General features: G+C 40.8%; 1 protein-coding gene across 1 annotated transcript; it reads left to right on the top strand.

Moving 5' to 3' along the window:
• Positions 1 to 4551: 4551 nt before the first annotated feature.
• LOC127567756 (galectin-3-like) lies at positions 4552 to 24893 on the top strand. The gene is made up of 8 exons (XM_052010758.1): positions 4552 to 4628; positions 4986 to 5018; positions 6288 to 6299; positions 7844 to 8115; positions 8174 to 8246; positions 11200 to 11288; positions 17855 to 18026; positions 23879 to 24893. The coding sequence occupies exons 2-8, from the start codon at positions 5016 to 5018 to the stop codon at positions 24026 to 24028; spliced, it is 771 nt and encodes a 256-aa protein (XP_051866718.1). The 5' UTR covers positions 4552 to 4628; positions 4986 to 5015; the 3' UTR covers positions 24029 to 24893.
• Positions 24894 to 27308: the final 2415 nt, after the last annotated feature.

Below are 27308 nucleotides of genomic sequence, written 5' to 3'. Positions count from 1 at the left end.
GGTAGCTATAGATCTATGAGCCTAACATCAATGGTAGTGAAGATACTGGAAAAAAATTCTAAAGGAGAGGATTAATGATCACTTGGAAAGGCAGGGACTAATCAGAGACAGCCATCATGGCTTTGTCAAGGACAGATCACTTCTGACTAATTTGAGAGAATTCTTTGATGAGGTAGCAAAGTGTATTGATGAGGGCAGGGCAGTAAATGTTATTTACACGGACTTTAGCAAGACCTTTGACAAGGTTCCACATGGGAGAGTGGTTCAAAAGGTTAGGGCCCATGGGATACAGGGCAGTTGGTGAACTAGATCCAAAATTGGTTGGCATTAAGAGACACAGGGTGATAGTAAAGGGTTGTTTTGGTGACTGGGTGCCTTTGACTGGTGGTGTCCTACATGGATGGGTGCTTGGACCCTTGCTGTTTGTAATATGCATGAATGACTTGGACGTGGATGTGGGAGGCATGATCAGTAAGTTTATGGATGACACGAAGACTGGAGTTGTTGATGGTGTGGAAGGTAGACTTAAGCTCCAGAGAGATTTCAATGTGTTGGTAAAATGGGATGAGAAATGGCAGATGAAGTTTAATCCAGACAAATATAAGGTAATGCATTTTGGGAGCACTTATGAGGCAAGTACATACACCATGAATGGTAGGGTCTTTAGGAATACTGAGTGACAGAAGGACTTTGGAGTACAAGTCCAGAGATCTTTGAAGATGGCAGGTAGACAATGTGGTCAGAAAGGCATATGGTATATTGGCCTTCATTAGTCAGGGCAATGAATACAGAAGTAGGGAGATTATGCTCCAACTTTTAAAACATTGAACAGACCTCAGATGGAATACTATATGCAATTCTGGTCAGCATGCTATACGAAGGATGTGATAGCACTAGAGAGAGTGCAGAGGATGTTGCCTAGGACAGAGTAATTCAGTTATGAGGAGAGACTGGAGAAGCTAGGTCTGTTGTCCTTGGAGCAGAAGAGGTTTAGAGGGGACATGATTAGAGGGGAGCAACGTAAAATTATGAGGGGTATAGACAGGATAAACTGCAGGAAACTTTTCCCCATATGAGAGGTAGATAAAACTAGAGGACATAAATTTAAGGGGGAAGAGATTTAGAGGGGATATGAGGGGTAGGTATCTGGAATGCACTGCCTGAGAGACTGGTTGAAGCTGGGTCAGTGATAGCATTTTCAAAGTGTCTGGATGAGCACTTGAATTGCTTAGGCATAGAAAGCTATGGCCCAAAGACAGTAGATGGCTATGGCCCTGGCCGAAGTACCAGGAGATAGGATTAATATGGAAGGGTGCCCACTGGTCAATGTGGATGAGTTGGGCAGAATGGCCTTTTCCACATTGTATGATTCTATGACTCCAATAGAAAGACGTAGGGTTAATTGGCCATTGTAAATTACCCTGATTTGTAGGTGAGCAATAGAATCATGGGGGAGTTCACAGAAATGTGGAAAGAATGAAATAGGATTAATGTACGAATAATGTTAAATGGTTACTAGATAGTTGGTATATACTCAGTGGGCCGAGGGCCTATTTCTGTGCTTTATGAATCTAAATGAATATTTTAGTTCAAAAGAAACAATGGAGTTCAAAATTAAAGAACAGAGACACATTATTTTTCAGTATTACAATATTTGAGTTTAAACCCTTACATAGCTGCTTGATTCAGCAGTCAGGAATTCCCAAGAGTCTGAGAGCTAACATCAAGATGAATAAGGAACTGTTCACAATTTTAATATGCCTCCGTAACTCAGACCCACAGACGATCTCATTAAACCACAGTAAATAAGTTTTAGTGAATAAAATAAAGTTTGAGAAAAGATCTTTTATATTTTTGCAGGCTTGGCAATAGCAACCTTTAACCACAGCAGCAGAAATCATACTCTGCTAAAATTTGGCAGACTCAATTTAACATGGTATATTTTATTGAAGCAGCAATATTTTACAAAGCTTCCAGTAGTGCTTGTTCAACTCAGTTCTCAGGACATTATACAGTACATGGTAGTGTAGCGGTTAGCGTAATGCTATTACAGCGCCAGTGACCCGGGTTCAATTCTGGCTGCTGTCTGTAAGGAGTTTGTACGTTCTCCCCGTGTGTCTGCTTGGGTTTCCTCCAGGTGTTCCGGTTTCCTCCCACGTTCCAAAGATGTACTGGTTAGGAGTTGTGGGCATGCTATGTTGGCGCCGGAAGCGTGGTGACACTTGCGGGCTGCCCCCAGAACACTCTAAGCAAAAGCTGTATTTCACTGTGTATTTCGATGTACATGTGACTAATAAAGATATCTTATTTATCATTTTACGCTTTTAATTGCATTCAGTTGAACTGACTTCCTTAATTCTGCTCCTATCCTAGACCCTGTCCCTATGGTCTGTGATTTTTGGATGTGCTGAAACCCTCGTAAGCAGTAAGAAAGATACAAGGGACTGTTTTGACTTTCACAAAATTGGTGGTCATGAATTGGAGACATAAGGGACTGCAGATGCTGGAATCTGGAGCAAAAAAACAGATACTCCTCCATTTGGTTGGTGGAAATCAGTGGGTCAAGCAGCATCTATGGAAGCAAAGACATGATCTGATGAGTCCTGATGCAGGGCAGGGTTATGACCTGAAAGGTCGACTATCCCATTGCCTCTGCAAATACTGGTTGACCTGCTAAGTTGCTCCAATTAGCAGTTTATTTTACATCTCGTGAATTAGCAGTTTATTTTACATCTCTCCCTATTTTATTTCTCCTGAAGCTAAGCCAGGGAACTACAGACCAGTGAGCCTTACATCAGTGGTGGGAAAGTTATTGGAAGAGATTCTGAGAGACAGGATATGTTTGCATTTGGAAAGGCAAGGACTGATTAGGGAAAGTCAGCATGGCTTTGTGTGTGTAAAATCATGTCTCATGAATTTGACTGAGCTTTTTCGGAGAGGTGACCAAGAGGATGGAGGAGGACAGGGTGGTAGATGTTGTCTACATGGACCTCAGCATGGCTGACAAGGTCCCACGTGGCAGCTGGTCCAGAAGGGGAGAATACATGGGATCCAGGTTGAACTAGCTAATTGGATACCAAAGTGGCCTGGTGGGAGAAGGCAGGTGGTAGTGGAGGTTTATTTTTCAGACTGGAGGCCTGTTGACCAGTCATGTGTGCAGGGAACGGTGTTGGGTCCTCTGTTGTTTGTCATAAATATTATTGATTTGGATAAGAATATACATAGGTGGCATGATCAGTAAGTTTACAGATGACACCAAAATCAGTGGTATAGTGGACAGTGAAGAAGGTTGTCTAAGTTTGCAACAGTACATAAATCAACTGGGGAAATAGGCAAAAGAATGGCAGATGGAATTTAGCTTGGACAAATGCAAAGTGATTCATTTTGAAAAGTTAAACCAGGGCAGGACATACACAGTGAATGGCAGAGCCCTGGATAGTATTGTTGAACAGAGAGAATGTGCAGTACCAGTCCATAGGTCCCTGAAAGTGGCAACACAGGTAGACAGGGTACAAAAGAAGACATATAGCAGGCTTGCTTTCATTGGCTGGGACACTTGGGGTGTCATTTTATAATTGTACAAAATGTTGCTTAGGCCGTACTTGGAGTATTCTGGTTGCCACACTACATGAAAGATATGATTAAGCCAGAGAAGGTGCAGAAAAGGTTCACACTGGATTGGAGGGCTTGAGTTATGAGGAGACACTGGAATGAGCTGCCAGAGGTGGTGGTGGAGACAGGAACAGTAATGACATTTAAGAGGCACGTGGGCAGGTACTTGAATGAGCAGGGCATAGAGGGATATGGAATTAATGCAGGCAAGTGAGATTAGTAAAGATAAGCACCATGGTTGGCACAGATGTGAGAATGCTCTGAGAGCCAGGATCATGAGAAAACATCAGAACGTGAGAAAAAATCTTGGACAATGCACTCACCAACAGTAGAAACCCCTCAAGCTGTTCCACCATTTAGTGGACACAATAGCAATTTCACATCTAAAAATACTTTGTTTTAAAATTAGCTTCCTAAAACGTTGTTTCTCTCGCTAAAAATGATTTTTCCTCCGAGTATTTTGTGTTTTATTTCAAATGCTCTGTTGGTCATAGGACACCCAGAAGTCAAGAAGGGTGCTGTACAAAGACAGATATGTGCATAAAAAAGGCCAAGAGCAATATGGGCGAAACGCAGGCAAATGGGACTGGCTCGGATAGGCACCTTGGTCGGCATGGACAGGTTGGGCCTAAGGACCTGTTTCCGTACTGTACTCTGAAAGAAGACTATCTAAGCTACTCCGGTTCTCAGCACAATTCCATTCGTCCCATTATTTTTCTGTAACCGTTCTAACATGACTATCCACCTACACTGAAGGGAATTTACAGCAGCCAATTTACCGACCAAACAAATGCAAATATTACTCTTTAATGTTCAGCTCCGTCATTCAAAGCCGGTTAAATCAAGATATTGTTCGTTTGTTAAATAAGGGCATGCCTGAACAGTTCTGCAACTCCACCCTTATCATGTGAAGGAGAGGCTACGCGATGACTGTTTAGAGGGCGTCGGCGAAGTTTTAAAAGCTGTAGTAAGTGAGATTGTGACCAAATCATAGGCAGGACTGGGTACAGGAACAGGTATTTCAACATCCCGCGCATCGTACTGTGCGTTTTTTTTGGGGGGGGGGGGGAGGTAGGCAGGCAGTCCCTGCGTTGGTTAGGGGTTCCCGGGGTTTGTTTTTGGGAGGGTGAGGTTGTTTAGAGCTGGGCCTGGTGTTCGAGTCGACGTGAATGGGTTTTGGGTCGATGTTTTCGGGAACAATTGATGCGTGTTCTGCCTTCCTGCCGTCTCCCTAACGCGATCCAATGGCTGGAATCGGGGGCGCGGGCGAGGCGAGCTGCACGACTTCTCTGCTGCAAAACTTTTTCTAAACTCCTCAGGGCCTCCACCTCCTCGGCAGCACTGCTTGATTCATTATCCCTTTCCTTCTGCAGGTTTTCCTATCCGACAGCATCAACGAGATCATGGTAAGAAATGACAAAACTTTCTGGACTCATTATAATGGAAGCGGAATTGCTCCAACACTAAAACTGTCGATTTAAAATCGTTTCTCCCGCACGGAAGGCAAGGAAGTCTCACAAAGGGCTGGTTGCCACTGGCCCTCGCCCAGTTCTCCTCCTCCCAGCCACACACAAACTGCTCACCCCACCTTACTCCCTCGCCATCTCCATCCCCTCCACCTGGTCCACGCCTTATGAACCTCCTCCCCGGCACAATACATGCTCCCCTCCCCCCTCCAATTCGTACCTCTTCCCACACCCCATCATCATTTCTTCACCCACTCCTTCTCTACGATTGTTCTCCCCTCCATCCGTATTTCCTCCACTTTCTCCCGGGAAAAACATTACCAAAAGAAATGCCACAAACTCATCATTTTTCACCCGAATTCTCCCAACATCACTGTTATTACTGAGGCAATATCCTCTAATTGTGCATTGGCTGTGGAATGGGGATGGATATAGGAAATGTCTTAATTTATTGTAAAATTGTTGCAATTCATAGATAACTAGTTTCTGATACTACAAGAATCTTCTGTTAGAGGTTAGTTTACATAGTTGCTATTAGGATTAATGTAGTTTTACAGGTATGTATAAATTGTCTCTTAGTGACGTTAGTTACACACCCATTATAGGAATGTGATCCTACCCACAATCCAGAAATGTTGATGACTTGCAAAAATATATAGATAATTTTGCCTAACTAAATCTTTTAGGACACAAACTAAAACCCACCTCTTCATGTTAATATTATTAAAATCTCTCTCTCTTGCGTACGTACGCGCGCGCGCACACAAACACACAGACTATACATAAGAGCAATAATCTGCATGTGTATATATATATATAATATATTCTATATATAATATATGTATTATATATATATATATATATATATATATATATATATAATATTCTGTGTGTTGTCTCTAGCCACGTGCCTGTGATGCTGCTGCAAGCAAGTTTATCATTGTACCTCACCATACTTGTGCACATGACAATGAACTCAACTTGATGTCTTATCTTGAATTTCTCCTATTCGAAACTTTGGTGTACTCCCTATCAAATGAATGAACAATGTCTGATTAAACTCCAGTATGACACAGCTCCCTTCTCCCCTTCCCATCATCATTTAGAGGCGGATGACTTAAATAATTCCCTTAAAAAAGATAGTATTTAATATTTAGTTGTTCCTTTGTTGCAAAAATTAATTTGAACACATTTCTTTTTGTTTTTCAGGATGAATTATCTGTGAGTATGAAAAACTATCTGTTTTTGACATCAACATTTTTAGTAATACCTTTCAAACATATCTGTGTATTCCAACAATCATGTTGTTTCAATTCTGTTAGAGTTACAATCAAATATTATTAATCATTGGTTTAATTTGAGTTTCTTTTTCATTTTTTGTGCCCAACCAATCTGCCATGCATTTGTGCTTCACAGTGAGTATTAGTGGGCTACACCCTAAATGTTGCCTTGTTTCCCCTGTCCTCCAGTCCAAACTGCAATGTACAAAGTATCTTGAGAGAGTTATGATCCATGGATCAGATGCTAATTGTATAAAACGTTAGAGATGTTCTGCCAGATGAAAATGGGAATATTGGGAACTAAATTGAAAAAGCAGCACTGGACACTCAGTGAATACACACAGATGGGGATGAAGCCAGCAACAAGTGAGAATGCAAACCAGAATGAGTAGTAAGCCAGATATTATCACATTTTCCAAGTGGACTATACACAATTTAATTTGAGTCAAAAGATATTATCATGACCTTTTTATCAAATTCTGGTTTGATTACTTGAGGTTGCAGGGTCTTCGTGTGATTGTTTTTCACTGCTTTTATACATTCTTCTAATAAAATTAGAAACCAGCTGCTTCACTTATCACTAAACACCACACTTAACTCTTTAGTGTGTTTGGAATAGATGCACCATAACATTCTCCACATCTGTATGTATGTCTTCTCTTTATTGTCACGCATATTTTTCATATAATCTCTAACTTTACTAATCTTTCATGTGTGGAGCTTTTGTTCTCTTTTGGGTTGCTTCAAGGTTCACCGATCATTAATGATGGTCTTCCCTTGCCTTTGAAAGGTCCATTGCTCTTTATTTTCTCAACTGAAATCCATTGGACCTCACTTACCAATGGAGTGCAAGAACAGCAATGCAGGGGTTTGTGAATGGAAGGGAAGATTTGAGCATCTGTACAGGGGTATGGCAAATACTCTTCAGAAGAGCAGTTCTGTTATTCCTTGATGGTGGGTGTCAACTGAAAGCGACTCAGTGGACCATTTGAAATTGTGCAGTGGGCCAGATTCAACCAAGGAATTATCCAGCCCTAGACACAAAGGTATCCACAAAATCAACCTTGTCACAATTAAGAACACAATTAACACAGACTGTGAGCAAACCCTGATTCGGTGCATGCTCACTCTCCATGTGCTCATTATCACAGCAGTTGTGGAAGCAGGAATCCTGACAACAAATTTTGTATCATCATGGTCTAGGATGAATTTGTTAGCATATTTATTGTCCAACTCAGATTACCTAGCTCCCCACAGAACAGTCTAGGTCTGTGTGATGTGCTCTGAATGCATGTTGGGCAGTGTCTTTAAAAAGTTAACAATTACTAGGTGAGCTTCTTCCTTGACTGCAGTTTTATGCCTTACCCTGCAGCTATGAATTTTGCTGAAATATTACTGCTAAAACCTTACTTTTTTTAGTCTTTACCAAAAAATATAAATTTTGTCTTTCTAAGTATATTTTATAAAAAATATTTATCTCTTTAGCTGGAAGATGCACTGGGTCCTGATCCTTCAAGTGCTGGCACATTGAATGCAGGTGCCACAAATCCACAACCAGGGCAGCAGGGACCGCCGGGACAGCAGGGACCGCCGGGACCTTGGCCAGGGCAGCCGGGGCCTTGGCCGGGGCAGCCTGGGCAGCCGGGACCTTGGCCGGGGCAGCCTGGGCAGCCGGGACCTTGGCCTGGGCAGCCGGGACCTTGGCCGGGGCAGCCTGGGCAGCCGGGACCTTGGCCTGGGCAGCCGGGACCTTGGCCGGGACAGCCTGGCAGCCGGGACCTTGGCCTGGGCAGCAGGAAGCAGCGGGACCTGGCCTGGGCAGCCGGAGCAGCCGGGACCTTGGCCGGGACAGCCAGGGCAGCCGGGACCTCCGTGCCCTGTTTCGTTGGTAAGTGTTGATTTTCTTTGAAATCAGTATGTAATAACGTGTATTCAATGACTTCCAGACCTTATTTTTGATGTCAGTCCTGCAACTGAGAACTCTAAGATCACAAATCTCAAATATTTGAGCCTTTTGCACTGTTGTAACATTGGGTTGTAAATGGATCAAATTTTTGTTCCATATCTTGGTACATTCAGACATTCATTGTAATAACACTTTGCATTTATAAAAGAAACCCCAGATCATCAAAGATAGGAGTGTATGGCTGCCTAATATTAAGTAAATAAAAGGATAGGGAGGTAAATGAATCTGTAAATTTTGCTGATGGTGTAAACATAATGACTTTGAAAAACATTAATGGACTGTGGACTTGTAAACCTTAAAGAAATATAGTGTTAGCCAAAAGATTGCTACAAACTTTTTTTAAGGCAGGAATTGGGCTATATACAATATTGAATAAATAGGGATAACCACGGGCTCAAATAAAAAAATCCCCAAAAATGCAAGTGAAGTTAGATAAAAATCAGTAAAGAACAGAGGTTTGTTTTTGGATTTACAATTGACCAGAGAGGATGGCCCAACACTCCCCCTTCCATCCACCCACCCCCCCCCAATGGATTACCCACTTGCAGTCCCATCACTTTAATTCCCCTTTCCCCCCACCACTCCTAAGCTCACTCTTGCCTTCTCCTAGTAAGGAAGTGGAGGGGCTAATTTTGTTTTGTCTTCACATCCCAAGAGTTCAACAGCATTCTTTCAGCAGTAACTGGCTCTTTAAGCAAGTGCACTTGAGCATCCCTTTGACAGTCAGTGAGCTGGGCAAAAGCCTTGCCTGTTGTAAGAGCCAACTGATTTGTTAAAATTTTTGGATGTCTCTGATATTCAATAACATGTAAAATCTATTGAAATTGAAGCGATTTTTAAAAATATAATAGCGCGACGCTATTACAGTGCCAGCGATTGGGGTTCGATTCCCGTCACTGTCTGTAAGGAGTTTGTACGTTCTCCCGTGTCTGCGTGGGTTTCCTCCGGGTGCTCCCCTTTCCTCCCACAGTCTAAAGACGTATGGGTAGGTTAATTTGGGGTTTAAAATGGGCGGTGTGGACTCATTGGGCCAAAAGGGCCTGTTACCACGCTGTAACTAAAATTTAATTTAAAAAAATTTAATTTAAAAAATTTAATTTAAAAATTTAATTTAATTTAATATTGTTAAAATCAACAAAGTCTAAAACACTGATATTTCTCTCTAACATTTTCAATTATTTAAAAACAAATTACCTTTGGCTTTGCTGTATAGTCCTCATGGAAATAGATAGGATCTGCAGATTTGTCCAGGCACAGGATTTGGAAGGTGATTCACCAACTTGATGCAGGGGAAATACAGCAAGAGATGCTTGTCACTGGAAAATACACTCCAGACAGACTTGCTGGGTAGGAGAATGGCTTGGCACTTTGAAGAAATTCTGGGCCAGTGCAGTTAAGTCTGTAGGGTTCTGGGACCTGTCAAACAATGGGATTGAAGAGTTTGTCAATAGGTAGCACACTATTTGAACCAGGAACCAAAAATCAGTTAATATATTGAACTTCAGGTCAAATTGTGTATAGAAAAAGAAATGCTAGGGAAAAAAAAGGATAAACAGGATATATACTACTTTTAAATCTAAATTTTTTTACATCTCCAGCTATAGCTAACATCTGAAGGAATAAACTCCACACTTATTAAAGTTGGTTTTCAGTATCAGAATGATTCTTGGCTGTAATTAAGACCTATGGTGCCTTTTAAATATTTGCTTACACTAAAATGAATAAGACATACTTTTCCAGTATGATTGGTATGTATGATGCAAGTACAACAACCTTGCATCTTACTATGTATTTTAAAACAGTCTCTCTCGGCCATATAGCTATGTAAGCCTGGTGTTTTGCCTGCAATAGAGGAAAGGCAGCTCGGCATGTTTCTCATCATTGTGAACTGCTGAGAAATTTATGTTTGAATACTTGTGAGCATTATTAACATCACTGTTCTAGCAAAATCCAACCCATTATGAATGCACAATATAGATTCCCCCAGGATGAAAATAATGAGCTGGAATGTGCTCCTAGCTGGCTACCAGTTCCATGGAGAACTGCTAGCAAGCAGCAATGTGTTCAATGGCACGTTCTGGACTTCTGCTCTGTAGCATCATAGTCAGGACCATGGTGGAGGCAGATGTTCAATGCAAACTGGCCTCTTGCTCCATCCCTGGCCTTACCAATGAGGTAAGAGGTATTATGTAAGTTACTGAGCAAAGACGCTAGGTTTATTTCATATCTCGCCTCTCAGCATAAAGCCAGTCAGAGCTGGCACATTTAGCAAAGCTTTTAATTAATAGCAGTTTAATGTGCTTCTAAATTATTTTACTTCTTAAATATTCTTTGAATGTTTTAATTTTTTTAAATTTTATCAATTGTTTCCAAATTCTTTGACCAGAGACATTTGGAAACAAGTGAAAGGCCCATATGATAGCACTCTGTTTCGAAGGCCTTCAGGGTGATCTGTGGGTGGGGCCTTACTTTCCACCACTTGCATCCTTATCACTTTTTAGGGCCTGCTCCACCTTGTGGAACGACTGAAGCAGCAAAATTGCCAGGTCCTTACAAGCTGTGCAACTGCTAAGTTAATGCAACAGTGGGACTAGCTTGGGGGTGACCCACTTCAAGCAGGATTGATCAACACTTTTAGGGAGTGGGATCATTTTCAATGGGCTTCTTGTGGCTTAGAGGTATAAACCATAAATGAGAAGCCAGTTTGAGAAAGCTCCAAATTTTTTTTATATTTTCCTTCCTATATCTTTGCTGGAGTAGAGGTGAGGTGAATTTAGCACCTTGAAATTATTCATAATTCAGAAGTGTTTCATTGGAGGTGTGGTAATTTTTTAAATTCATATTCTTAGATTTTGTTTTTATTTGGCATTTACAGCCAGTACCTTATGAACTTCCTATCCAAGGAGGTTGGATTCCAATGAAATTGTTGGTAATTGAGGCGACTGTCAAAATGAATGTTGACAAGTAAGTTTTGGTGTTTCAGCATAAAGTGTATTTAATATATGACATGATGTTTTCAACTTCTGTATGGATATCAGTCAATTGTTTGCTGTTTACTGGGAAAAACACCACTGAAGTGTATGCACCTTGCCCAAACATGGGGATCATCCCGTTTCTACAGTTTTTCTCAGCCTCTGGAACTGCACTTGATCAGGAGATTAACTCTGCCACATGTTACCAGCAGACAGCAATTCTACCTTTGGGTGTTTCCCTACTGATTGGTTGGATGGCTAGCCTAATAACCTCTTTCGCATCCTTAAGGCAATGGGAAGCAGTAGTGTGCATTGTGGTGGTAATGTCTGGAAGCCAGTGTGTTGTTGCTTCTCTCCCTTCTGCCACCTCCACTGCAAGCTGTACTTTTAAAATGCATTGACTGATCCCTTCATTTCTTGTTTAGATCAAGGAATTAAGGGTATGGGAAACCGGCATACAAGAAGCCATGATTGTACTGAATGGTGGGACAGGCTTGAGGGGCTGAGTGGTCCACCTCTGCTCCTGTGTTGGGGTCTACTACAAATCCAATGGAGCTGCCACGCACTTCATTGATATCTGCAACAAAGAGGACAAATCCGACGGTCTACATCTGAGCAGGACTGGGATCAATGTCCTAGGGAGGATTGTTTGCTAGTGCTGTTGGGGAGGGTTTAAACTAATATGGCAAGGGGATGGGAATCCATGCAGAAAGACAGAGCGAAGCAATACAGAGACCAAAGCAAAAGTTAGAAAAGAGAAAAGTAAGAGTGGAGTACAGAAAAGTCAAATGCAAAGGACACAAAGGTTACTAGATTCTAAAAGGACAATGAGTGTAAGGGCACTTTATCTGAATGCCTGTAGTATTCGAAACAAGATCAGTGAACTTGTAGCACAAATCAGTACAATGGGGTATGATTTAGTGGCCATTACAGAAACATGGTTGCAAGGTAGAGATGATTGGGAATTAAATATCCAAGGGTATCATGTAATACAGAAGGATAGGCAGGGAGGTGGGGTAGTGCTCTTAACTAAGGATGAGATCAGGGCAATAGTGAGAGGTGATGCAAGATCCAGGGAACAGAATGTTGAATCCATCTGGGTAGAGATTAGCAATAGTTAAGGTCAACAAAAATCACTGGTGGGAGTTGTCTATAGGCCACCAAATAATAACGTTACAGTGGCACAGGCAATAAACCAGCAAATATCTGATGCATGTAAGAATGGAACGGCAGCTGTCATGAGGGACTTTAACTTGCACATATATTGGGCGAATCAAGTTGGTCAAGGCAGTCTTGAGGAGGACTTCATAGAATGCATATGTGATAGCTTCCTTGAACAGCATGTTACTGAACCTACAAAATGCTATTATGGGTCTGGTCCTGTGCAATGACACAGGTAAAACTAACGACCTTGTAGTTAGGGATCCTCTTGGAAAGAGTGATCACAGTATGATTGAATTTCTCATACAAATGGAGGGTGCAATAGTTTGATCTAAAACCAGTGTATTATACCTAAACAAGGGAGACTACAAATGGGTTGAGGGAGGAGTTCACTAGTGTACACTGGGAACACAGGCTATATGGTGTGACAGTTGAGGAACAGTGGAAGACTTTCAAAGAGATTTTTCACAGTGCTCAACAAAAGGCCAGATCACGGCCTTGACCTTATTGAATAGCGGAGCAGACTTGATGGGCCAGATGGCCTACTCCTGCTCCTATTTCTTATGTTCTTATTATGAAAGCTTTTCTTGTGTTGTTTAAAATGAGAGTTGTGATTTTGAAGAAGGTGGCTGTCATTTCTGGTCCTTACATTTAGCTATGTTTCTTCTTGAACATTCCCTTTCTCAAAGATCCAAATTCAAAGTCCTCCTTAGTAAATTTTTGAGCAGTTTTCTTCTCTGCTGAGAATTTGCTGCTCATTCAGTTCCCATGTGCTCTATGATTCACTGTTACCATATCATCACTGATGTCATCTATTTCTACTCACCCACACCAAAGAATGAAGGTAGCTGAACATGGATGCAAGAAGGAAGTTGACTCAAAGAATAACAATGAGTTTGGGCCCAGAGAAATGAAGGAGAATTTGCATTCCAGATACTCAAAAGTAACATGAAAAAAGTAAGAACTAGGAGCAGGAGTAGGCTATCTAGTCCTTTTGATATTGCCTCATTGTTCAACATGGGTGATCTTCTACCTCAGTGCCATTTTCCTGCACTAAACCCTATTCTTTGACTCTCTTAATATCTAGCAATCTAATGACATATGATTTGAATGAATTCCCCAGATTCATCACCTTCTGAGTGAAGAATTTTCTCCTCCTCATCAATCCTAAACTGTCAACCACTTATTCTGAGTCTATGAACCTAGTTCGAGACATCTCAATTAGGAGAAGCATCATGATCGTCCATCCTGTGCCGTGTCGTGATCACGATAAGCAACAAAGAAGGCAAGGCCCATCTATGCCTATTTCTGTAGTGGATTTGCAGAAAGGAGGGTTACAAGCTTAGAAAGAGTGAGCATTTCCTGCTTGGAACATAACAGTCAGTGCAGGTTCAAGGCTTGGTCCTCTGTGTTCCTTCCTAAACATGCCAGTGAAATAGTGGAGGTGTTCTAATAAGCCAGTTGGGGTAGAAAGGACAGAAGGGGAGCAGGTTCACCATGTTCTCTTCTTCCAGAACAGTAACTGTGAACTCCAGTTTTGTCTAATTTTTGTTTCTTAAATGAAGAATAAGTGTTAGATTAATAATGGTGGTTGAAATCTTGTGTGGAGCATAACTACAAGACCAATACATGGAATGGTTGGGTTGTCCTCTACAAAGATCGGACTGGCTAGGTTTGTATTCACTGGAGTTTAGAAGACTGAGAGGAGCTTGATTTGAAAATAAGATCCTAAGGGATCTTGACAGGGTAGATGTGTAGGGGATTGGTCCTTGTGGGAGAATCTAGAATGAAGCATCCCTGTTTAAAAGGAATCACTCATTTAAAACAGAAGGGAATATTTTTCCCTCAGAGGGCCATGAATCTTTGGAGCCCTCTTCCTCAAAGGGCCGTGGAAGAAGTCTTTGAATGATTTTAAGGCAGATTGTTGATTAGCAACAGTTGAAAGTTTAGCAGGGGTAGAGTCACAGGGTCGTATAGCATGGAAACAGGCCTTTCAGTCTACCACATCTATGCTGACCGTCATGCCTATCTATACTAATTCCACTTGACTGCATTAATTCCATATCCCTCTATCCCTTGCTCATTCAAGTTCCTGTCCAGATGCCTCTTAAATGTTATTATTGTCCCTGCCTCCAGCACTTCCTCACAAGATCACAAGACAAGGGAGCAGAAGCAGGCCATTCGGCCCATCGAGTCTGCTCCAAGGAAAGGGAAATAGAAATGAGAAATGGGGAATGGGGGAAGAAAAAAAAAAGAAAAAACTATTCTAATCCCAATTTCCTGCCTTATCCCCATATCCCTTGATATCCTGACTATTTAGATATCTATCTATCTCCTCCTTGAACGCCCCCACTGATCTGGCCTCCACTGCTGTACGTGGCAAGGAGTTCCACAAATTCACCACCCTCTGGCTAAGGAAATTTTTCTTCATCTCTGTTTTGAAACTGTACCCTCTAATTCTAAGATTGTGCCCTCTGGTCCTGGACTCACCCACCAAGGGAAACAGCCTAGCCACATTTACTCTGTCCTTTCCTATCAATATTTTAAATGTCGCTATGAGGTCCCCTCTCATTCTTCTGTACTCCAGTGAGTACAGTCCAAGAGCCGACAAACGCTCCTCATACGTAAGCCCTTTCATTCCTGGAATCATCCTCGTAGATCTCCTCTGAACCCTCTCCAACGTCAACACATCCTTCCTAAGATGTGGGGCCCAAAACTGCGCACAATATTCCAAATGAGGCCTCACTAGTGCCCCGTAGAGCCTCATCAAACTCTGGCAGCTCATTCCAGCAACTAACTACTAACAAACTAACTAACATGATTATTCTCAACACTGGTGCCCCACAAGGCTGCATCCTCAGCCCTCTACTCTACTCCCTATACACTCATGACTGTGTGGCCAGATTCTGCTCTAACTCCATCTACAAGTTTGCAGATGATACCACCGTTGTAGGCCGTATCTCAAACAGCGATGAGTCGGAGTACAGGAAGGAGATAGAGAGCTTAGTGGAAAGGTGTCATGACAACAACCTTTCCCTTAATGTCAACAAAACTAAAGAGCTGGTCATTGACTTCAGGAAAGGGGGCAGTGTACATGCACCTGTCCATATCAATGGTGCTGAGGTCGAGACGGTTGAGAGCTTCAAGTTCCTGGGAGTGAACATCACCAACAGCCTGTCCTGGTCAAATCACGTAGATGCAACGGCCAAGAAAGCTCACCAGCACCTCTACTTCCTCAGGAGGCTAAAGAAATTCGGTTTGTCCCCTTTGACTCTCACCAACTTGTACCGATGCACCATAGAAAGCATCCTATCTGGATGTATCACGGCTTGGTACGGCAACTGCTCTGCCCAAGACCGCAAGAAGCTGCAGAGAATTGTGGACACAGCCCAGCGCATCACGGACACAAGCCTCCCCTCCTTGGACTCCGTCTTTACCTCTCGTTGTAGCAGCCAGCATAATCAAAGACCCCACCCACCCGGGACATTCTCTCTTCTCTCCTCTTCCATCGGGTAGGAGATACAGGAGCCTGAGGGCACATACCACCAAACTTAAGGACAGCTTCTACCCCACTGTGATAAGACTATTGAATGGTTCTCTTATACAATGAGATGGACTATGACCTCACGATCTACCTTGTTGTGACCTTGCACCTTATTGCACTGCACTTTCTCTGTAGCTGTGACACTTTACTCTGTACTGTTATTGTTTTTACCTGTACTACCTCAATGCACTCTGTACTAATTCAGTGTAACTGCACTGTGTAATGAATTGACCTGTACGATTGGTTTGTAAGACATGCTTTTCACTGTACCTCAGTACAAGTGACAATAATAAACCTACACCAATACCAATCTGTGTTAAAAGAGTATTTGCGGACATATTCAACCTCTCACTTCTGCAGTCTGAGGTTCCTGTCTGCTTCAAAAAGGCAGCTATTGTACCATTGCCCAAGAAGAGCGTGGTGACCTGCCTCAATGACTAGCATCTGGTAGTGGTTATATCAACTGTAATGAAGTGCTTCAAGAGGTTGGTTATGACATGAATCAACTCCTGGATCTGTGAGGCAACCTGGATCTGCTTTGTTTGCCTACCTCCACAACAGGTCAACAGCAGATATGATTTCTCTGGCTCTTCACTCTACTCTGGACCATCTGAACAACAGGAAGTTGTAGTATTTCAAGAACAGCTACTTCCATTCAACCATTCAGTTCTTGAATCAACTGGCACAACCCTAATCACTAGAGTTCAGCAAAACTATGACCACTTTGATTCACTGGAAGGAACCCAGTGGGTCAGGCAACATTTGTGGAGATAGCATCTGCATTCTCTTGTGCCTCCATTATACTCAGTGCCTTGTTCAATGACAGCAAGCATGCCATACACCTTCTTGACCATCCTGTCTACTTGTGTTCCTGTTTTCAGAGAAATATGTACTTGTATCCCATGCTCTCTCTGTTCAACAACATTCCTCAGAGCTCTGCCATTTCCTGCATATGTCCTGCTCTGGTTTAACTTCCCAAAATGCATCACCTTGTACTTGTCTGAGTTAAATTCCATCTGCCATTCCCTTGTCTACTTTCCCGGCTGATTTATATTGTGTTGTAACCTTGGACAACCTTCTTCACTGTCCACTATTCTACCAATTTTGGTGTCATGTGCAAACTTGGTAATCCTGCCACCTACATTTTCACCCAAATCATTAATATATAAGACAAACAACAAAGGACCAAGCACTGATCCATGTGGCATACCACTGATCACAGGCCTCCAATCTGAAAAACAACTCTCTGCTACCACCTTCTGCCTCTTACCACCAAGCCAATTTTGTATCCAGTTTTGCTATCTTGCCCTGGATCCCATGTTTTCTAACTTTCTGGACCAGCCTACCAAGCTGGACCTTGCAAAAGGTCTGAGAACACAGAGTTAAGATTACAATCAGATGAGCCATGATCCTATTGAATAATGGAGCAGGACTGAGGGATTAAGTGGCTAGCTTCTAATTCATATATTTGTGAGGGTGACTGCCACACAGTTCCAGTGATTCATGTTCAATCCTGACTTCTGGTGCTGTTTGTGTGGAGTTTACATGTTCTCCCTGTAACCGGGTGGATTTTCTCCCGACCAACAAGACGTGATGATAAATTAATTGACAACTGTAAATTATCTCTAGTGTCAGTGGGTGATAGGAGAATCGGGCAGGCAATTTATGTGAGAGCAGATAGGTTATAGGGAAATAAGTGGTGTAATAATATTAAATGGGATTGCTCTGAGAGGCAGCATGGACTTAGTGGACCAAATAGTCTTCTATCTCATTTGATGCCTCTTAAGTTGATTGAATGTGCACGAGCAAACAAGCCAATGGAATAAAAAAAAGTTTAAATTTTATTTTCACAGATTTGCCATCGATGTCTACTCCGGCCAGGATATTGTTTTTCATTTCAATGTTCGCTTCAAGGAAGGTGGCCATCATCAAGCTATTGTTCGAAATAGCAGGATTAGAAATGAGTGGGGTGCAGAAGAAAGAGGTATACCAGGCTTTCCATTCAAGAAAGGAGAATATTTTAAAGTAAGTAGAAATGCTCTATGTATCTTCCTCTTCTATAAATTGCCATAATTTTTTTTCAGTCCAAGATGAGAATACCTGGTTTTGGTTCTTTATCCCCCCACATTACTATTGTGGCATGCTAATGGAAAAAAATCTTTAAAAATTAAAAGTTAATTTTAATTAATTTAAAAAAAGTTAAAATCACTTGGTGCTTGTGACATGGAAAATTCCCAGATCCATGTCTTCCTGGGCAACCTTGGTCAACAATTTCCTAGGTTGAGAGCCGATGTATAATCATAGCAGGCTGTTGGCAAGGTTCCTGCCATGACCTCTAAGGGGGGGGTTTTGCTGAGTCAGTAATGCAGCATGGGCACCTGGAAAATAGAACAACACAGGGCAGAAGGCCTTGGCTGGAGTTTATGGGTAAGCAAAAAGGTTACTGCATTGTCCTGTACTTCCATTTACCACCACACACAGATGGAAATCTGGAGTGTAATGAAACTAACTGCAACCATTATAAAGCACTTAGTGTAACAGACTTTAGTGCCTTTATCACCCGTTTGAGTGCTTATTTGCCTTCACTATAACATAGTTGCATTCTTCAGGTATCACCTGTCTGCTTGTGCATATTATAAACACATGGCCACTTTGATGCTATTGCCATTTTGCCAGTGTTTGATGCATCTAAAAGAAGAATGAACCCTTGGGGACAATCACAGAATATTCATGTTGGGTCTGGGTACAGAGCTTCCTGGAGGTCCTCCAATGCTGTTTCCCCTCTGGTAGTCTATTGCTTAATATTCAATAATGTAGCCCTGTTGATGAAATTCGATTATTATGGCTAATATCCGAAAAGACCCTGACATTCTTTTGTTCTCCGGTGGGTCCAGGTCATTTTCCAACAATGTCTACATTTTCCTTCCCTCATCTACACATGCAAATAATGTGCCTTTAACAGTCCCAAATGATATTTTCCTCCATTGGTTGTCAAACCTGCCTTTAGGTTATCTATTATTGCTTTCAATTTATGTTAATTCTTCCAGCTGCTGATTGCAATAACATAAGGCCTCAAACTGAATCTAATAGCTGTTGAAAGAATGGCTTGGGGCCCTTTGCACTTCAAATGACATCAGCACTGCAAACATACATTAAATTATTTTCTGAAGAAAATGCATCTGCCTCTGCTGTTTGAAACGTCTATGGGAGACATGAATCTGAGGCATGGCGTAAACATTGAACTTGGATACTTTAGGGTTTTTAATTTTATAAAATCATTGCAGAATGTTCCAGTTCACAAAATGTGATATTTGATCATTCACTGAAATTTTTTTTAAAAAGCTATTTCTTTCAACTGACTACTTTTAGTCACTGCTGTGAATTTCCCTAGTTTCTTGGGTCTTAAGTTCTAAATGATGCTTTGTATCAAATGTTAGGTGTTTTCTAATCTCTCCTTAGCTTTAATTTACTAATATGCTAGATTTCCTTTTGTTTTTTTTCCAGCTTGACTAACTTAAAAAACTTATAGATCCTCCTGGTTTCAAGTTCTTGTATGTACCCTGATGGAAGCCAGAAGAAAAAGTTGGCTATCCTTGTCTATCTTGCCTCAACCTTGCCTACTTTTTATAGGAATTTCTTGGCCTTTTCCAGTCATTAAAATAGTTCAGGAGTTACTGTCTCAATCCTCTCCCTCACATTTAGGATATGCCCCATCACATTTCACTATGGGCTATTGTATCCTTTTCCTCTTATACCTAATGAGATTGTGGATATCCTACCCTGCACATCATGTTACCCATGGTTATACTCACCTTTTACAGCCTTGGAGGTCTCACTGCTGTAGCGGTCCCAAAAGGTGGTACAAACTGAGACCCTACACCCCCAGTTCACCCTGATAGCTTTCTGACAACTCAGTGCTGTTAAGAAGTCTTCTTCACTGTCTCCAAATGTCTCTGATGATTAGGCATTTAGAAATGGTTGAAATATATTAAAGAAACATGTTTAAATGTATTTAAATAATGCAAGTTAATACTTGCTGATTTAGTTGTTCTGATTGCTGCTGCTATTCTACACACTTTTGTTGCCGTCAAGAGTTATTTCATGTTTTAGAAGCTCTGTAGGGACTGGTGGAGCAGGTGATGAACTATTTTTCTTTTGCTGACTTCAGGGCTTTTGCACAAATCAGTTGCCTCTGAACATAGACACAAGAAACTGCAGATACTGGGACATAGAGCATAAACAAGCTGTTGGAGTAACTCAGCATGTCAGGCAGCATCTGTGGAGGCAAACATATAGTCGACATTTTGGGTTGAGACGTTGACTATCCCCTTGCCTCCACAGATGCTGTCTGACCTGCTGAGTTCCACCAGCAGCTTGTTTTTGCCTCTGAATGTAACTACATTAAGAGACCATTCCTTTTCAATACAGCAAGCCAAGGGCAAATGAATGGAGGCAATTCACATTAGGACAGGCTACTGGAAGAGAGAGGAGAGATTTCTGGGAAGGTGGAACAATTCTGAAATCTCAACATGGCTGGATAAGATGTCTGCATTCAACTAAGAAAGTAATCACTGAAAGCTCCAATAACACTAACCTCGGTAGCCAAGTTTTAGAATACCAATAACTGTGGCTGGGAATTCTCAAATGTTTGGTTCTTCAGGGACTGGAGTAGCAGCTTTGTAGTCTCTAGGTGTATAAAGGAGATCACAAATGCTTTTTGTCCATTTCATCTTCTGTTGGATGAAATGGTGTCACACAGGTGCTGGGCATTAAGAGGCAAGCAGAGCAACCATTCTATTTGCTTTCTTGGCTGGCTGCTCATTCTCTAACTCCTGCAAATATATTGCTATTTTTGATATTTTGCTGCCCCTGGCTCTAACTTGTGTCAAGTACCATTCACCCAAAACTCCTGTCTTTGTGGATCTATGCTGATTCCAGGTTAAGGAACACTTTAATTATGAAGTTGTCATCCTTATTTTTAAATCCCTCCATATCTCCAATTTCCCCCAGTTATGCAGCCTTCCAGGTTGTTTGTAATACTCCAATTTTGGCCTTTTCAGCCTTAATTTTAAATTGGTCCACTATTCTGCCTGAAGTTTCAAAGCACCTAAAGCAGAATTCCCTTCCTAAATAGCTTCACTTCTACCTCCAATACTCTAGAAAGCCTAGCTATGACCCTACGTGTATCCCTTCATGGCTCAGTGTGAAATTTTGAGTCCGCTTCTGTGTACTTACTTCACTGTTGAAAGCACTGTACAGATCCAAGTTGTTGTGATTGGTTACACGGGTGTGGCATGATACCTGCCAAACACTGAATAGCATCAGATAATAGTACATCATGATGCCACACCCATTTTTGTCCCTATTCAATTTTGTGGCAGTCCACATAGATTGCCCATTAATTAGGATATAATGAAAATGCTCGGATTTGTCAAAATCTTGATGTTCCTATCTCAAGCAATACATTTATTACTTCTTTTTCTTTGTTGCCATTTTCCATGAGGGAATAACTTCCAATTACCTGGTTGCATATTCAGTTTTACCGGATTTTCCCAGTATCCCTTGGAAGACCTTTCCAAAGGCCTCCACTCCATAGCAATTCAATTTAAGTGAACATTGGTTACTGACTGAGCATGGTGAGGATGTTTGTTTCTCCCAGTTGACTTCCTGGAAAGGTTTTTTTTAAACATATATATACAGCAATTTGTCTTTTAGATAACATTTAAGATTTTCTCTGGGGTTTTCAACAAAACTGCCTGCTTTGTATTTGATTTAATTTCTATTAAAAAGGATTTTAGAATCAGTAGTTTTTCTCTTTGCCCCATCTCCACTGTATTAAATAATTGAAAATAATTTGGTTGACAAAGCCTTGTTCTTTCTAATTTACTGTTTTCCAGGTGTTTCTTGATCAATGCCTTTGAATTTAATCTGAAAATTTGGATCAGCAGCAGATTGTGATTTGGAATTAAGAACATGTCTCTTGGGAACCTTAACCATTAGCTCACTGATCTATTAAAACACACAGGGAACCTCAGCACACCTCACTTTTCCTTCATTTTTTTGTTTCTTCCCATTTCCTACAAAAGGAAAATATTTGATTGATCCAATAAGGGGCCTTATTTAAAAAAAGAGCTTCAGATTCTGGAAGATCACTTTTCAGGATCAATTTTGCAAAATCTTGGAGTCAACCATATGCTACTTCCCTGACTTGCCCCATTATATACTAAAGTTACCATACGAGCAAACACTTGCACATGGTTTATCCCCATTTTGAACTCATGAAGTATTCCCATAAGGTTGAACCAGATTTCTACCTAGCAACCAGAATGAGTTAGTGCAGTAACAGACAATCTGCTGGAAGACCTCAGTGGGTCAAGCAGCATCTATGGGAGGAAAGGAATTGTTGATGTAGTGTAGTAACCTCTTAGAGAAGGAAAATTCCCACTTATGGATGGTTCAAGCTCCAGCCATCTTAGGGTTAAAGTGATTAGGAAGAGACTTGGGAGGATGTGAGGAAAGACTTTAATTTGCAGAATGTGGTTACTATCTGGAATCCATTGATTGTTTCCACCACCCAGACACAATCAGTTTTCAAGATGGAATTGGATGGTCACAAGGGAAAGTAATTTGTAGAAAGAATAATGGAATGGAACTGATTGGATTGCTCTCTCAAGAGCTGGTGTGGATTTGATGGGCCAAATGGTCTCCTTCTGTGATGTAATAATTTTCTGATTCTTACAGTCAAAGTTGTACAGCACTGAAACAGCCCACCATGTCCATGTTAACCTTTTTTGCCATCTACCATTTGCCAGTACTAGGTCTGTATCCTTTTATGCCTTGCCTATTCAAGTGTCTGTCCAAATATCAACTTGTATTGTTTGGTTGATGCTTAGCTGACTGAAAGACTTTAGCAAACCACTCAGTCATTTTAAACTACTACATTTTAAGCTTAGGATCAGTCTTTATGCAGAAAATATTGGCTGTAGGGGAGAGTATCATCTACAGTTTTCCTCCTGATTACAACAGAGTGTGGCTGGTCAATGAGGAATGGATATTGGAAAAGCAGTATGACAACCAAAGTAATGAAGGTTAATGATATTACAGAAGATGCTGTTTGTAACTTTAGAATATTTGTTAGCTTCACCAGTTTCCAGATACATTTTTCAGTATCTGGAAAGTGGTGAAGCTAACAGATATTCCAAAATTACAAATGAGTATGGCAAAGGGGAGTGAATTGAGAATTGTGCTGGAGAAAAAGAGCCACGTCTTACAAGTATATGTATGGAAACAAATTTCCAGGTCAGTGAATAATATTCCTAAGATCCAGAATGTAGAGAACAAAAAAAAAGTTAGTTCCTTGTGGGTTCTGCAGGTAGAAACAGAGTTGGGAAGAAAAGTCTTTGTTGAAAGTACTCTGTGATTGTGTGGGAAATATGCAAACAAAGTGGACCATAAAAGAAAATGTGGATAAAACTAATATTGTTGACCGTGTCAATGGCTGCAAAGGTTGAGATGAGTTAATGCTGCAACAGAAAATTTTATTTGTAACTGGTAATGATGTATTTAGTATTTTCACTAATAGTTCATCCATTTCTACGTATCCTATTATACCAATTTAATAGTATCTTATTTATTAAGTGGCACTTAAACCTTTATGTAAGAAGAATTGTTTTCTTTAATTAAGAGAGTGACAGCACTTCAAAATAATTAACTAGCTCTGTAGTTTTCTAGGGTGACCTGAGTATGTAAAAAATGCTATCTAAATGCAAGTTTGTTCTTCATTGCAGGAATTAGAATCAAATTCAATAACTGAGGGATGTTTAACAAGTACAATAACATTTGCATGGAATAAATTTATTTATTTTTAAATCCTGCAGTTACTGATTCTTGGTGAAGCAGCACAATACAAGGTGGCTGTGAATCAACAACATTTGATTGAATTCAAACATCGATTTAAGAGTTTGAAAGAAGTGACCAAGGTCAACATCTATGGTGATATTACTCTGCATAAGGTGGCTATGATGTAAACTCTGGAAACTATTTTAAAGTGACTGCTGGCACTTGGATATATGCAAACACAGGCACTTCTTACTAATTGGTAAACTCTTACTTAATTCACTTTATGATACTAGTACCTCTGAATCAATTCCAGGATTAATTAAATTGTAAAGGCACAGAAACAGACCATTCAGCCTATCGAGCCTCTGGCAGTGTGTGATCCATATTGTCTCACCTCACTTCTTGCTTACATGCCTTTCATTGCGTCTTAATTTTTTTAACCACTGATTAATTGTTTTTAGAATACTTCATGGACTCTACTTAATGGTTGGGAGTTCTTTATCTCTGAGAATTGTTTCTCAGCCTTTCATTTTCTTATGTATGGTTGTGCGAAATGTGTTTTTTTGGTGTAAAAACACAGTCATTATTTAACATTATTTTAACCCTTTAAAATCTTGAAAACCAACTCCTAAAATCTAACCCTGAAGAGGAAAACCCCCTCCTTTCTCAAATCTCCCTTCATTACTGTAAGTTATTTTTGTTACAGCTTTAAAGTGAACAAATGCTGTATATTTTTCATAACTTTCATACCTTTATAGTATAGTTTTTACAACTACATGCAGTATTCCATCTCCAATTTAAATAGGTATATTGCTTTTCATCAAATTACTGCAGTCACGCAAAACACAATCATCCTTCCCTATGATATGCGCAACTTTATGACTTTATGTAGTTCACGATTGAACCACAACTTTAGCATCCACCAGACACGTTAGTAATAACAAAATGCCTCAGTACAAGAAAATTGACTAAAATTTGAGGAATATTATCATGTGTAAATTGACTGAGCTTTATATTTGCTTATATAATAAAAGTGACCAAAATATATGTATACACCAGATGAATTTTATTTCAATAAGATATCTTTACTAGTCACATGTACATCGAAACACACAGTGAAATGCATATTTTGCATAGTGTTCTGGGGGGGCAGCCCGCAAGTGTCATCACGTTTCTGGTGCCAACATAGCATGCCCACAACTTCCTAACCTGTACGTCTTTGGAATGTGGGAGGAAACCGGAGCACCCGGAGGAAACCCAGTCAGACACGGGGAGAACGTACGAACTCCTTACAGACAGTGGCCGGAATTGAACCTGAGTCGCTGACGCTGTAAAGCATTACGCTAACTGCTACACTACCATGCCTTCCCCCAAAATCCCATTGGGCTAAAATCTTATTTGCTCCTGAGTCGGTGAACCTAACCATCTGCATCTGCTGTGTTAATGACTTCTTTCCATTTCATAAGATCAGAAGTGGGAATATTCATGATGAATGCACAAAGTTAAATTTTGTGTGTCATGTTTGGTATAAAGAGCCATCCATACCTGCAGAAAACAAAGCTTAGACAATCAAGTATAAGCTCCAAGTGGATATGATCATTATGGCATTGCACAAGCAGCAGCCATAACCATCTTCATCAGGAGAGAGTCAAACTATTCCATCCTTTATATTCAATGAAATTATTATCTGGGTTCCCCATCATCATCTTGGAAATTACCATTGATCAGAAACTCACATGGACCAGCCACATAAATATTGTGGCTATTTGAAAGATAAGAGGTTGGGTACCCCGTGGCAAGTAGCTGGATCTCCTGACATCCTAATATTTCCATTACCTGCAAAGTGCAATGAAATACTCTCCAGAGGAGTTTAGCTCCAACAATATCCAAGAAGTACAACACTTGATTAGCACTGCATGCACCACCACTAGGTAAAAAATGCATGACAATTATTTGCCTAGGCTGCTGCAACAGCATATCTCAAACCCACAAACTCTACCTCCATGAAGGACAGGGCATAAGGCACATGGGAATGCATCCACCTGTATTATTTCCCTTTCCAATCGCACATAATTCAGGAAATATATCACTGTTCGTCACTGGATTGAATCTTGAAACTTACTGCTGAACTATAGGAGGATTTTATCTGAAGGAGTGCAACAGTTCAAGAAGGTGACTCACCATTACCTTCTCACAGGTGATTAAGGACAAGCAATTCTGTCCAGCCTAGTGACACCCACACTCCATAAATGAATTAAAGAAGGCATTCCTGCTGGGAGGTTTGATTTCAGAAGAACATCCTTTCCGGTGCCCAAATGTAGCACTACTTAGGCTGTCTAATGCCTTGCTTAGCTTATTTTTAGTTTATCAGTAATCGTTCATGTTACTTCCCTCCCTGTAGACTACTAGGGAAAACCAAGGCTGCCTTCCTTATTCCTGCCTCCCAACACCATGATCAACCCCATCCTCGGTGTCTGTCCAAGCTTGTCTGTGATATGCATCACTTGTTTCATTGACCCTATTTGCACAACAGTGCTGACCATTCAACTTCCCTTCCTAGTTCCAACTTGCTAGTCCTTCAGTTAGCTGATATTTTTAAAGGTTCTCCAACTTCCCCTAAATTTTTCCCACGTGATTCTGTTCTCTATCTAGTTGTTGCCAGAGACTCACAAGTAATGGCTTCACTTTCTGCACTATACTGTTAATTCTGGTGTCTCCCAATGATTTATCCCTGGTTCCCTCCTATATCTAAAATAAATGCTTCCACTTAGCATAATCATCTGAAAACAGCATCATTTTCAAACTAAGTACTGGCTATGCCCAACTCTACCACACCACCATCTCCCTTGATTGTTCTAATGTTTCCATGCTCCATCTCTCTGTGGTCCTAAATACCTGAAATTTAAAGTAGTACAAGAACTGATCTAACATTTTTTTATGGTTCCATGGGAAAGTTGATCACTGTGTTGTGAAGGGAACAATCCCTTCAGAATTGTGAAAGGGGCATGGGGTGGAGGGTAGGATGATGTGTCTATTTTTGGCATCACCCAGGACGTGCCAGAATTGGTGGCACATGATCAGCTAATGTGAAAATCATGGTTGGAAGATAAAGGCAATTGAAACCCTGTTGTGATTTGCAGAGGAAGAAGGGATGAAGACAAAAATGCAGGAAATAAAACAGACATGGTTGAGGATTTATGCACCATATAGGACGTTGTTAGTTGGAAAAAGACAGGTTTGACAGAAATGGGTGACGTCAATTTTATAAGATGTGGGAAGCTAATCACAAGTGTACTGGAATAGTCAAGCCTTTAGTTAATATTTTGAATATATTTCAGTATTGAATGTTTCAATAGCAGCTGAGGCAGGAGTGGATGCTACAGAGTTCAGATACACAGTAAAAGCAAATTACTTGAATCTGAAGAATTCGATATCGAGTCACTTTGATTCTCCATCCGACTTCCACTC

The sequence above is a fragment of the Pristis pectinata genome, chromosome 1, assembly GCF_009764475.1.
Source record: "Pristis pectinata isolate sPriPec2 chromosome 1, sPriPec2.1.pri, whole genome shotgun sequence".
NCBI classification, from domain to species: Eukaryota; Metazoa; Chordata; class Chondrichthyes; order Rhinopristiformes; family Pristidae; genus Pristis; species Pristis pectinata.
Note: the sequence above shows the minus strand (reverse complement) of the source record. Positions and strands in the feature narration are given on the sequence as shown.